This window comes from Cryptomeria japonica, chromosome 4 (assembly GCF_030272615.1).
Source record: "Cryptomeria japonica chromosome 4, Sugi_1.0, whole genome shotgun sequence".
Classification (NCBI taxonomy): Eukaryota; Viridiplantae; Streptophyta; class Pinopsida; order Cupressales; family Cupressaceae; genus Cryptomeria; species Cryptomeria japonica.
The window spans coordinates 72,760,223-72,773,613 of record NC_081408.1 but is presented as its reverse complement, the minus strand read 5'-3'; the positions used below and the strand labels follow the sequence as shown (position 1 = coordinate 72,773,613).

Genomic DNA, 13,391 nt, shown 5'->3' with positions numbered 1-13,391 from the left:
AACTTGGTGTGGGAAAAACCTTAGTGGGATTTGTGACCCCTAATATTCACTTACTGGCCAATAAGAGAATATTTTTGCTACAAGAGGGGCCTGCACATGCAGGAAGGCCAAGTGCCTAGAGCTCACTACTCAATTACAAAATGGGAAGTCTCACTGACTTACAAAATGGATTATATAAATCCAATGTGTTGTACTACTTCAAAATAGCATCTACTATGCCAGATCTAGTACCGGTTTATAGCTCTGCTTCATACATAAACCCTTAACCTATAATTCGCATAATAGGTCTACCTTCTTTCACCTAATTACATTCCTCCATGCTTACATAAAATCATTACCATGTTCTACAATGAACTCTCTTATATAAGAATCATTTTACAACTTGCCAAGTCGGCTTACAATGATTTTACAATAATAAACAAAATATATTATCAACAAAATTCCTGTCAGCTTCTGTGCCAGTATGCTTCCTTTCACTGTCGGTGCCGGTGGTCTATGTGCCGGTGTAGAATCTGGCTTTGCTGGTGTCGATGGATTGCCTTGTCGGTGTCATAGGATTGTAAGTTTGCCATCAATGACAAACCCTTCAAACACCTACAATGTCTCATTGGAGTGTGCATTTGCCAACAATCTCCCCCTTTGGCATTGATGGCAACACTCATGAGAAAAATTCAAAAGTGTATCCAAAAATTGAAGTCCAAATATTTTACCAAAACTTGAGTGCTCCCCCTGAGTAGATGATCCCTAAGTTATTGGATTTTTCTCATACCACTACTCCCCCTTTGGCATCAATGAAAAGGGTTGTCAAAGTGTCAATAGAGTGTGGTTTCTTGCTTCACCCTTGTAACCGGTTGGTTACAATCTGAAAAAGATCCGCCAAAACTAAATTCAAGATTTCAAGAAGCTTTTTGCTATCTTTTATTGCTGCCTCTGTCCTCTAAACTATACTGGTGAGGTGTTGCATTTGCTTTGCTGGTGTTTTTTGTCCTTGAACCAAAGCATCAAATATCTCTTTCCTTAAAGATGCGAGGTAGTCTAGTTTTGGACTTAGTCTCCATTTAAGATCCTTAGCCTTACTTTTTATTCTTTCCTTTTCTCTTTCTAGCTTTAATAGTTCTTCCTCAAAACCTATTATCTTTTGCTCAAAAATTGATAATGAATCAGATGAATTAATGAAATTATCAGCTAGTTGATTTATTTCCTCTTGTATCTTGCTGATCTTTCTGTCTATATCAACTGACAAAAAGTTAGTTTTAAAAGTGTCTATGTACAAAGTTTTGAATTCCTTCAATGTACTACATAATTCTAGTAGAAGTGTGTCAAACTACCTTGTACACTTCTTTATGTCTTCCTCAAAGAATTTGTGTTTTTCCTTCTCTAATCTCTCCTTGAATGCTTCCTCTTTTATTTGTTCAACTGTCACAGTGTTGTCAGTAATATACTTAGACAAAGTGTCAAGTTGACTCAAAGAATCCTTATTATCTACATTACATTTCGGAGCTATCATTTTCAAAATAGGAATTGTGTCATCTATAGCCTTGTATGCTTGTGAGCTACAATCTGTTATTTTCTTTATGGAATCCAAAAGAACTTCTGTTACATTAGTTGATTTGAATCCTGCAATTGAGGAGCCAACACTCTGTATTCTACTAGTGGGAGCAGTTTCTTTGCTTATGGTGACCTCTGGTAGGTCAGTCTGTGTTTCCATTTCTTTAAGCAAAGGTTTGTCTTGCTCAGCTGTTGCTAGTGGCACTGACTCTGTATTAACCTATTTTTGTGATGGAGCCTATTGCTCTGCTTGTTGTTCTGTCTGTTGATCAGCCTATTGCTCTGTCGGTTTCTCTTTATCATTTGTCGGTTTACCTTTTGTGTTATCTATTATCAGTGCCTCACTAGCCATATCTATCTTTCCAGTTGTGTCCTTATCTACCACAATGTTAACTTTCCAAGTATCAATGTCAACTATGTATAGTACCTCAGAATTGGGATTTGTGTCCTCTTGTGGTATATACATACTCTCATTAGCCGGTTGATCTTCAGTAGTTACTACCGGTGGAGTATCCAAAGGTGGTGGGGGTAGATTATCTATTATTTTTATGCTCGGTGGTCCACCAACCTTGCCTTTTCCTTTATCCTTATCTTTCTGGTATACTTTGATAGGTTTGGGATTTCTATATTCTTCCTGCTTTTTCTTCTCAACAAGGAATATGTCCCATGCATTTGTAGTTTCCTCTGCAACCTCATTTACTCTACCAACCATAAGTGCTATATGCTGGTGTGCAGTTGAGAATACTAACCAATTAGCCTCTATAATCAGATCATCTATCTCCTTTGGTGAGTTTATAGGATAAACAACAAGTAGTTTTTCAACTTTAATTTTCTTATCAAGCTCTACAACACCTTGCCTTCTACCTTCAAGTCTCTTAAACAGTTCTGCTGATAATTCATCCACAACTTGAATCAAGAATTTCTTGTAAATGTCCAAGTGCAAAATTACACTGTTTTCAACTTTTTCCTTGTCATCAACTGATAGTGAATCATATAATTTGTTGATATTCTTTAGCTTTCCTTCCTTTGTTATTTCATCTAAAATTTTGTCAATTGGAGCAATATTTTGTTGAGTCATTTTCTTTGGTGTTAACTTTTTCTTCTTAGGAGTTATTTTCTTAGTCGGGGGCCTTACTGCCTGTTGTTTTTGTCTGGTTCTTCTAGGAAAAGGTGTAGATACTAGTGAAGGTTCTCTTTTCCTTACAACTCTTTTAAATGCAGCTAGCATATCACTTTCTAAAGAAGTTGCTACTGATGAAAGGTGAGTTTCTGGTTGTAGTGCTTCTAACTCATCTTCAGTGATACCGATTTGTTTAAGTACATCTTCTTTGATAGCCTTAGTCTGCCTAGATCCTCTTCTTGTTATTGCTTCTACCTTCTTTACTCTTTTCTTAGATTGGATTTGATTCTCAATAGTTTCAGCACTACCAAATACCTCTTCTTCAGGTTCCTTGGGTGCTTCCAGAAGGGCTTTTGCATACGTTTCAATTATATGATCATCAGTTTCATAACCCATCTCAGTAACCCAAATTGTTCTTGGGATAACTATCTCCATCCAAATCTCATCCTTCTTAATGACAAAACATATTTCATCCTTATATTTATTTACAATTGCTTGTGATACTCTGATTCTAGTGTTCATCCGGGCCTTCAATGCTTGAAAGTATTCATTTATATTCTTTTCTCTATTTTCACCCATGTTATTTAGTAAATCAGACAGTTGTTTGCCTACCAGTATGTCAAAACCAAAATTCTTGTTACCGATACCAGGCACCTGCTTTGTTATGTACAACATTAAATAGACAAGTAGGTTACCAAATCTAAATGTCCCCTTTTTGTCCTTCTTGATCTTTCCAAGATTATGAATCAGCTCATCCTTCAACCATTCACACACATCTATTTTTGCATTATCCTTGATCATGTCATAAGCACTCTTTATGCATAAACTAGAAACTGAATTTAATTTTTTTGCATGTGTTGTTTTGTAGCCTAGAATCATGCTAATGAATCTGACATTGATGTCAGTTACATCATTCACTCTTAAAGACCTTTTATCGGATGTTGCACCTGTTAAGTTCATCACTAGGTCATTTGAGACCTTCTTTGTCTTATCAAGTCTATTACCGGTTGAGGGTAACCTTGTTAAAAAATTTACTACCTCCTTAGTAATTTTGTGAATTGAATCTAACCAGAAAAATGCACCATGTACCCTGCTCAATACTATCCTTATAACTTCTTTAGGGAAATTCGGAATGCTGAGAATTTCAGTGAATCCTAAGGTTTCAATTGCTTTGTGTTCAAGTTTTAAATTACTAAAACCATCACAAATTATAGTCTTGTACATGTTCTTAATTTCCAAATCACCTAATTCTTCTATGTGGCAATGAATGTACATTCTAGGGTCTTCTACAAAAACTTTCTCTGCCTTAGGAATGATTGATTGCTGAATTGCTTTGCTTCTTTGCTTGAAATGCCTTTGCTCTCGAATTTTCATGCTATTCGAATGTTTGAATGCTTAGTGAAGTAAAATGGAGCCAAAAACACTGATTTATAATGTTAATTTGTTGAATACCACATTTAATGCTTGCCGATTAAGTAATCACTTAACTTTATCTACCAGTATAAAAGTAATTTCAACTTCTTACCATCAACCAAGGGAATAATAGCATGTTTCACATTTGATTGCCAAACCCTCAAGGGAATTTTCTTCAGTTGGATGAAGAGTCTCCTATCGGTGGAGTACTACTCTGTTCTATCGGTGGAGGAGTATTCCTGTCAACATTCAGTTCGGATTTGCTGATCCATTGTTTTGAAAATTCATGCTTAACTTCTTTAACTTTTTCTTTTCCTTTCAAACTAGGACCTTTGTTGTTTACTGGTGAGGACTTGCTTCTACAAAATCTAGCAATATGTCCAATCTTGTTACAGGCATAACAAGTCACATTGTTTTTCTGAATGGCTTTCCCATATCCTATGTCAGTTTGTGTTCTGCATTGATTAGATAAGTGTCCAAACCTTCCACAAACATAACATCTTACATTCATTCTATAATTTTCAGAGTTATGACCAACTTTGTTGCATTTTGAACATTGATCGGTGGGTGTATTGGTATTCTGACAATTTCTAGATCTACATTGATTTTCTCTATGACCATACTTATTACAGTTAAAGCATTTTCCATTGAATTTATAAGCAGTAGGTTGTCTTATCGGTTTGCCATGATCCTGTGTGTTTGCAGTACTGGAGCTTTCTCCAACTTCAAAGCCAAGTTCACAAGTGTCACCATTAGGTTTCTGATTCTTCAATAAGTCACCAAGTTCTTCTGAGCTTTTCTTGAATTTTTCTTTGTGCTGATTTGCAGTATCCAATTCTCTTTCTAAGATTTCTTTCTGCCTGATAAGTTCATTGGAGTCATTCTATGTATGCATTAGATCTGTCTTCAACAAATCATTTTCATAGCTAAGTCTTGTGTTCTCATTTGCAGCATCACTTAGTCTTCTAGTCAAATCTTCTTCGTTCTTCTTTCTATCTTCAATTTCCTTACAAAATCTCATAGTCATATCTTGCATCTCATTTTTTATTGTCATGTTTTCTTGTTTTAGCTTGCTTACTAGATCACTAAGAGTTTCCTTTTCATCATTCTCATTTTACATCTTTTCACAAAGTTCTCTTCTCTTGTTTCTTGCAATGGTTAAATTTTCTTGAAGTGCTTGAATAATTTCCTGTGTATCCTTTAGATCATCTTCAAGTTTCATATTTTTTAACTTTTATGTATCATGGTCTGAGAGAGCTCCTTCTAATTGCTTCATCAAGTTTTCCATCTCTACCGATGTCAAGATCTTCCTCAAGCTATTAGGCTTATGAAAATAGAAGACCAAGCTCTGATACCGATTGTTAGGATTCCCACAGATACTGAGAGGGGGGGGGGGGTAATCAATATCTAATCGATTATTAGATTTTCTTGACTTAAAAGATGTAGAGCATATTAATATTGTATACCGGTAAACAGAAAGTAATGCAATAAACAGAGATAAAAGCAACCACATGAAAATCACACCATAACACAGTAGTTTAATGAGGAAACCCGATGTGGAAAAAACCTTGGTGGGATTTGTGACCCACAATATTCACTTACTGGCCAATAAGAGAATATTACTGCTACAAGAGGGGCCTGCACATGCAAGAAGGCCAAGTGCCTAGAGCTCACTGCTCAATTACAAAATGGGAAGTCTCACTAACTTACAAAATGGATTATATAAATCCAATGTGTTGTACTGCTTCAAAATAGCATCTACTATACCAGATCAAGTACTGGTTTATAGCTCTACTTCATACATAAACCCTTAACCTATAATTTGCATAATAGGTCTGCCTTATTTTGCCTAATTGCATTCCTCCATCCTTACATAAAATCGTTACCATGTTCTACAATGAACTCTCTTATATAAGAGTCATTTTACAACTTGCCAAGTCGGCTTACAATGATTTTACAGTAATAAACAAAATATATTATCAACAAAATTCATGTCGGCTTCTGTGTTGGTATGCTTCCTTTCACTGTCGGTGCCGGTGGTCTATGTGTCATTGTAGAATTTGACTTTGCTGGTGCCGGTGGATTGCCTTGCTAGTGTCATAGGATTGTAAGGTTGCCATCAATGACAAAACCTTCAATCACCTACAATGTCTCATTTGAGTGTGCATTTGCTAACATTCAAAGGCTTTCATGAATGCATTTTAATCTTTCATTGCTAATTAATACATGGTGGATGGATGCTTGTGGAGGCTAGGTTTTTTCCTTATGAATTTTTCTGCAAGGTATGTCTTGTCTCACATTTTGATGGGTATGTTGACTATTCTTTGCATATAGATTATAAGTATTTATTTTCTTGATTTATCAATTGGGTTATGTCGAAATTTCCATTTGAATGGCTACAAGTTTTTTTTCACATATCGTACTTGTAGGTGTATATTGAGTCCCTCTGCAACATACTATCTCAACTTTGGTCCACTCTAGACCATTTAACCATACCAATAATGAGTGCATTCTTACAAAATATGTCATCTTAGAGTAGTATAAATGTTTCATAGGAAACAAATTTGCACTTCATGGTACTCATCAAAATATTCTAACACTATGGGGTGGGCAGACCTGACATTATTAGAGGCCTTAGTTCTTTAGGTCTCTTTGTCCTTCAAGGATAGAAAGCACTAAGACAATCTATTCAGAGATCAAACAGTAAAATATTGTCAACATTTTCTTTACTTGTTCAATCAATTCGTACCACCTACAATATACATTATCTCAATTTTAGTCAACTCTATAGCATTGCATAACTCCAATAATAGATTGATTTTTATAGATTGAATCACTTGAGAGTGGTGTAGAGGTGTTAATAGGAATATTTTTGCAATAAGGGATTAAACTAAATATGCCAAAATGTAGCGGTGGGAATATGAATGCTATTAGAGGACTTGGATTTTTGTATCTCCTCATCCTTGTAGGCTTCATTCTATTTATGTACTCATTACAGACATTTTCTTCTAGGTCAACCATGATAAATATAAGAAAAATAATTAAAGATAATTATTAGTAATGCAAATGCTCCTAGGATCAATATATATATCTAAACTTTTATTTAGTTAACCAAGAAGAACACCACAACACAATATACTAACTTAATTAATAGTACTTCAAAATCTTTGTATAAGTGTAGCCATCAGGAACCATATATAATATAAAGAACATAGTGCAAAACACATACAACACAATAGATGAACCTCAAATGAATTTGTTTGGTACCCAGAAAGGTTATAAAAAAAATAGTTTTTTGTTACCATTTTTATATATGTAGAGGATATGTCATTGATGTTTGATTAGGCTAAGAGGTTCTACTATGCAAAGGGGTTTGATCTAAGAGGGTTTGGTATAACCTTCTTAAAGTAAACACCTTTAGATGGAACTCCTTAACTCTTAAATCATAATTTTTTTAACAATATGTCATTGTAGGTAAAAAAAAAAAGGATGTTCCATAAGTGGGACATACTATTGTGGTAGCACCCTTGATATAAAGAACATAGTAACAAACGCATACAAGATAATACATGATTCTCTACATATTACATGTTAAGATCCATTTATCATGTTTGTAGTTAAATATCTATCTCACGTAACATTAAAGGTAAACTATATCACCTGCAAAGCATAAAAATTCACTAGGTGGTACTAGCATGCATGCTACAAAATAGTCCACACATATTTTTATCACAAAATATCATATCTCTAGTAATGTAAATAAAGAGAAGAATACATAAACATTATATAGACTTTTTAGTCATAAGAGTATTAAAGCCTTGTGTAAAGTAGTTTGAATCTATTGAGACTTGAGAAAAAACCTTTGTCTAAATATTTCTTAAGAAAAAATGACCTCCTATGTGAGGAAATGAACTAGTAGAATATGATACCAAGTTTTACCATCCATGGCAAGGATACCCAACTTCTAATCACTTAATACTAGTCAAGGTAATTAGAACACTTGAGTTATCACTAGACATGTACACACTATACACCTACCACACTGTATTTTCACAAACCACTAATAATTTAGACTAAGATTTCAAGTTATCATAAAAAATATTTTCATAATTTATTCTAGAGTTTCTATCTTTCTAAATATAATTTTATTTCAATTAAAGTAATCTTAAATTTCATGCATATAATTAATAAAATATTCAATCATGAATGCACAATTAATCCTAATTCACTCAACTAATGAAATGAAATATTTTATAATACCTTCTATAAGAATGAACCTAATCTCTTCTAAAAGATCAATTTGTAGTTGAATGAAGATATTAAAATCCTTAAAACAAAACCGCTCAATAAAAAAAACCTTACAAACTTCTATACATTTCACAAAGAACCCCTTTGAATATTGAAATATTAAACAATAATATGTATTTCAGAATTATCAAACTCCACAATCTCACATAACATAATCAAATCCCAAGTCATTCATTACAACATATCCAAACAACTCATTAAATCAGATGTCTATTTTGAAAAGTACTCATTATATATTTTTCCCTAGAAAAAATATAGTGAGTCATCAATTCCAATCTTCTTCTTCCTCACTTTGAGTTTCCTCCTCATCAGCGACAATTCGCAGATGACTAGCCGCGTTAGGGAAATCGCGCCTCAGTTTTGGACAAAATTGGACATTCAAACATTTTAATTCCGCGAGTTTTTCAAATCCAGCTGGTAGTTCTCTTAAGGAAGAACATGCCTTCAGACTTAAACTTTCTAGGGCTGTGAGCTTCCCAAAAGTGGAAGGCAATTTCATCAAAGAAGAACAGGCTTGTAGATTTAAACATCGTAGATTCTTGAGTTCCACAATGGTGGGAGGCAGTTCTTTCAGTTTGGAACAACCGTTCAGCGCCAGATACTCTAAAGTTATAAGTTTTCCAAATGATGGTGGAAGACAATTCAACTTGTCTCAGTACCCCAGAGTGAGTGTACTCAACCGAGGTAATTCACATATTACCACAGGCAACTCCTCCATATTATCCCATGTGTCTAAACTCAGAATTTTCAATGCAGTGAAATTCTGAAATCCTTCTGGTAGAGTCTTCATCTTCCATAATCTGACTAAATTTAATTCTTCAAGAGGAGAGTTTGGAGGCACTTGCAATGGCTTTGATTGCTCCCCATTTGTCCTTTCTAAATTGTCAATGGCATTTGCAATGGCTGTCGCTGTGACCGAGAGTAAACTCTTTGGTAACTGCATGCAATTTTTCTGTTACAGTGAAGACATTCTCTAAAATCTGACATGCAACTAAACTACACAAAGCTATGAAATATAACGACTTACCTTGTAAATGCTAACACCCTCTTTCAGGAGAGGACCGTGGTATACTGCCAATTTATCGAGGTCCTCTAAATGAAAAGGCAAGCAAGGAATATCTTCATCTAAGTGAAGAAATCTCAATTCTGGAAATTTCATGTCACTTGTAGATTTCACACTGATGTTCGGTCCCAACATGAAAACTCGCAATGATTTTCTCATTGAATCTAAGTGTGCTTTTCCGAAGACGTAAGAAGAATGACCTTTACCGAAACAGAATTGAATTCCTTTGATTTCCCCAAGCCTCTGAAAAATGTATAACCAGTACCACAAAAAAACAAAATAGGATGAGGGTACAGTCCATAGTTAAAAAGGGACGTCCTTAGTTTATATAGTATCATTTTGTGTGAAAATTAACAGGTGACGTTAAAAAATATATTTGTTTATGAAGAGATAAGAATACCTTTTCCTCTACAGCGTCTTTAAAAGATTCAATATCCTTGATTCTGGTGGATCGTCCCATGTTTTTCCCTATTGCTAGGATCACATCATCAACAACTACGCTCTGCGTATTCCCCACCACCTTAAATGCGATCAACGCTGCGTCTTCAAGTGTTTTGAGTGCCAGCGATCCAACAGAGTACTCCACATGTCTACGATTCATACCATAAAAGAAGCAGCATATGTCTAAAAATGCTTCTTGGGTGAGTGGGCCAAACTTTTTGAATACAAAATCCACCATACACTCGCTCAGATCCTTCAAGTCTTCTGTAATTGCTTCCCCTCTCTCCATAGCATTCAGTATCTCCCTACATTTGTCGGCCTTGTATCCCTGATTTTTCAAATGAGCACTAACAATCTTTAGAACCAGAGGAACCCCGCCGCATATCTTCAAGATCCTGTCAACATCATTTCTGATACGATCAAGATTCTTAGTTTCTTTGCACAGAATTTTCTTCGCATCGCTTTCCTGGAGAGGTTTGACACGATGTTCATGAGACAGACTTTTATTAAACATATTTGTAGCAGCCAAGTCTCTCGTTGTCAAAAGAAGTCTGATATGCTTGCCAAGGCCCTCCAAGTCTTCTGGCAAAAGCTCTCTGAGGTCTTTGTTTCGCAGAGCATTGTCAATAAAGAGAAAGACATGGTTCTTCTCTTCTCGAAAAGCTCTTTCTAAATGCTCCTTACCTTGTTTTGTATTTCTCAAATCTATTCGTTTTCCATTGTTGTACTTGGGGAAGGCATCCTCTAAAATCTGCTCCTGCATCTTTTTTATGTCATTTCTGTGAGGATCTGTGTCCATTACAACTCTGGTATGGATGTAGCGGTCCAGATTTAATTTTGAATAAACAGCAGTGGCAAGAATTGTCTTTCCAATTCCACCAAAGCCATGAATTATAGCAAGCCTCAATGGCTCATCTGTTGTCTCCTTTTGCAGCCACTCCTTTACTTCTTGTACCTGATCTTCAATTCCAACTATAAGAAACAAAAACAAAAATTGTAAGAACATAAACGATGCTGAAGCAAAATGGGATTATCGATCACACGAAATATTATATGTTTAATATTGAAAAATAGCAATGGGACAGTCCAATGGAATTTTTTAATTTCAGAATATTACTGGCTTGACTCAATCTAAAATAAGCCTTAATTATTTGTTGCAAGTAGAAATTCTTTTAATGTTTCACTTAAACACAAAAGGGGCATCTTATAATGTACCATTTACTAGGGCTTTTAACCTCATATTACTAGGCTTTGTAATCATTGAGGTCATTATAAAACATCTTAGAATATGGAATATTCATAATAATGGATCAATCACATCGGAGTAGAAGAAAAATAAATAAATTTTACTTTATCTTAATTTCTTAAAAATAAATCATATTCACAAAGAAAAATAGACTTTACAATCTGAAGATTTTAAGAACACGCATTTAGAGAAATTTAAAAAACCGTAAACATATGAAATAGAGTCGAAAAGATTAGAGACTATCAAGAAAGGTTCCAATTAAAAAAATAACTCCACAAATGTATATCCAAAGAAGTTGTTGGTCCAGATATTAAATTAAATGGTAGTAGGAACAAATCCCTTCACATTATATGAGATGGAGGGATACTAAGATTAGGGTGTGGTATAAGTCTAGAGTCTGTTTTCATTTACATATCTTAAATTTTGACACCTTTGAATACAATAAAGAAACTAAGATATTTTTATCATAAATATTAATCTTACTCCATGACCATGGCATAGAAACACATACTTTGCAATCTAAAATTACTACAATCAATAATCAATTATAAAAAATAAAGTCCATAAAATATAGTAGAAACAAGTTTTGTAAGAAGAATAAGGCTATACTAGTAGAGAACCTTCAAAAATAAAATAAAAGAGCCATTATGTCACAAGTTCCAATTGATTTCAAGGGAGAAATTAAGTTGGAGCAACACCAAGGAATATATTTTACCTTCATGATTTCTCATTAAAATGTTTGACTTCATATAATTACAAACATCAAGAAAAAAATCATCTATAGATTAATTAAGATACACTAGACTAAGAGAACGCATTTGTATAATTATTTGATCTCGCTAAAATGGCCAAAGATCAAGTAGAAAAAATGATTTGAAAAAATAAATAAAAGAACAACGAATTTAAGATTATTTAAGAAGAATTTGCACAAAATTTGCAAACTCCAAACTTTTAGCTAGAAGTGATGATAATTATGATAATGAAAAAAATAAGAAAATATATTTAAAAATACATAATTTTGTAATACATAAGATGAGAAGGAGAAGATGACTAACTAAAAAGTGACATACACGAATGTTTTTTACCTTAGTCTTACTAGAATAGGATTTATAATAGGCCATGTAAGTCTCCCTCTTCTTTACACGACAAATATTCCCTCTTAGTTTGAAATTTGTAAGACCTCTCTTCCTTTGTAAATATCTACGAGTCTTCTTCCCATGTAAATATACCTAGTCTTTTTCCTCCCCTTTTAAAAATCATTCTTGATTATTCTTCTTATCTTTGTATATTATTATTTAAAAATAAAATCAATTGACTAATATTCATCCCTCCTCTTAATCAATGCAAACATCATACCCACTTTAATTCACATGATTTATGATGGTATGATTGTAACATATCCTACCAAAACATTAATTTATTACACTTACAACAACAATATCCAATTTCCTTGTTTATAATATTCATCACCATATCTAGTATTAAAAAATGAACATCCTTGCCCCAATAATCCATTTAAGGAATTATTTCATAATGTCTTTAAAGAATATGTAGACTCGAAACTGCAAAATTGTCAAGTGAATTCACCTCCAATATGATGAAAGCCTAGTGCATTGAGATGATACAAATGTTTTATGCTAAGCATATTATATCACTTTAATTAGACTAAAAAATGTAGCCATATGTTTCAATTTTGACTTGGTCAATTCTTTTTTATATTATTTGGATCAAAGTATAAAATAGAGTTGGACACCTTGACGAAATTTTCAAGTATAATTTTCAATTAGATAGAAAACCTTAAAAAAGAGATAAAGTTGAGTGGTATCACTAAAATAAGAATGAAGAAAGAAAATGTAAAAATAAAGCCTTGGTATCTTCACGAAAAGAAACTCACAAAGTCTATATAATAAATAATGGTTTTCTTGTGTGCCACATTAATAATAAAAAATTATATTGAAAAGTATCTTTATAAAGCACAAGAGGAATATAACACATACGATCTCTACTAGAGATTATTATATTCAATATAAATAATATGTAAATTTTTCTAAGAAAATAGTTGTTTTATTTATGTTTCTTAAATTCATTGATATTCTATTATAGATTCAAGTGTTGATGAATCAATTAGTTGAAGTCCTACAAACCATTGGTCCAAATTAATGTAGAGTAGTTGCATACATAAGATAACTTTGTATTTTTTTTAAGTAAAAATATATCAGATTAGAAACAGGGAAAAAAAAAACATTGAAAAA

The 13,391-nt window shown here is 33.5% G+C and overlaps 1 protein-coding gene across 1 annotated transcript; it reads right to left on the bottom strand.

Moving 5' to 3' along the window:
- Positions 1–8,654: 8,654 nt before the first annotated feature.
- LOC131077897 (disease resistance protein L6-like) lies at positions 8,655–11,163 on the bottom strand. Its single transcript, XM_059218832.1, has 5 exons — positions 11,109–11,163; positions 9,853–10,865; positions 9,417–9,695; positions 9,090–9,326; positions 8,655–8,861 (listed from the first exon to the last, which is right to left on the bottom strand). Exons 1-5 carry the CDS (start codon positions 11,161–11,163, stop codon positions 8,655–8,657), a joined length of 1,791 nt encoding a protein of 596 aa, XP_059074815.1.
- Between the last annotated feature and the right edge of the window lie 2,228 nt (positions 11,164–13,391).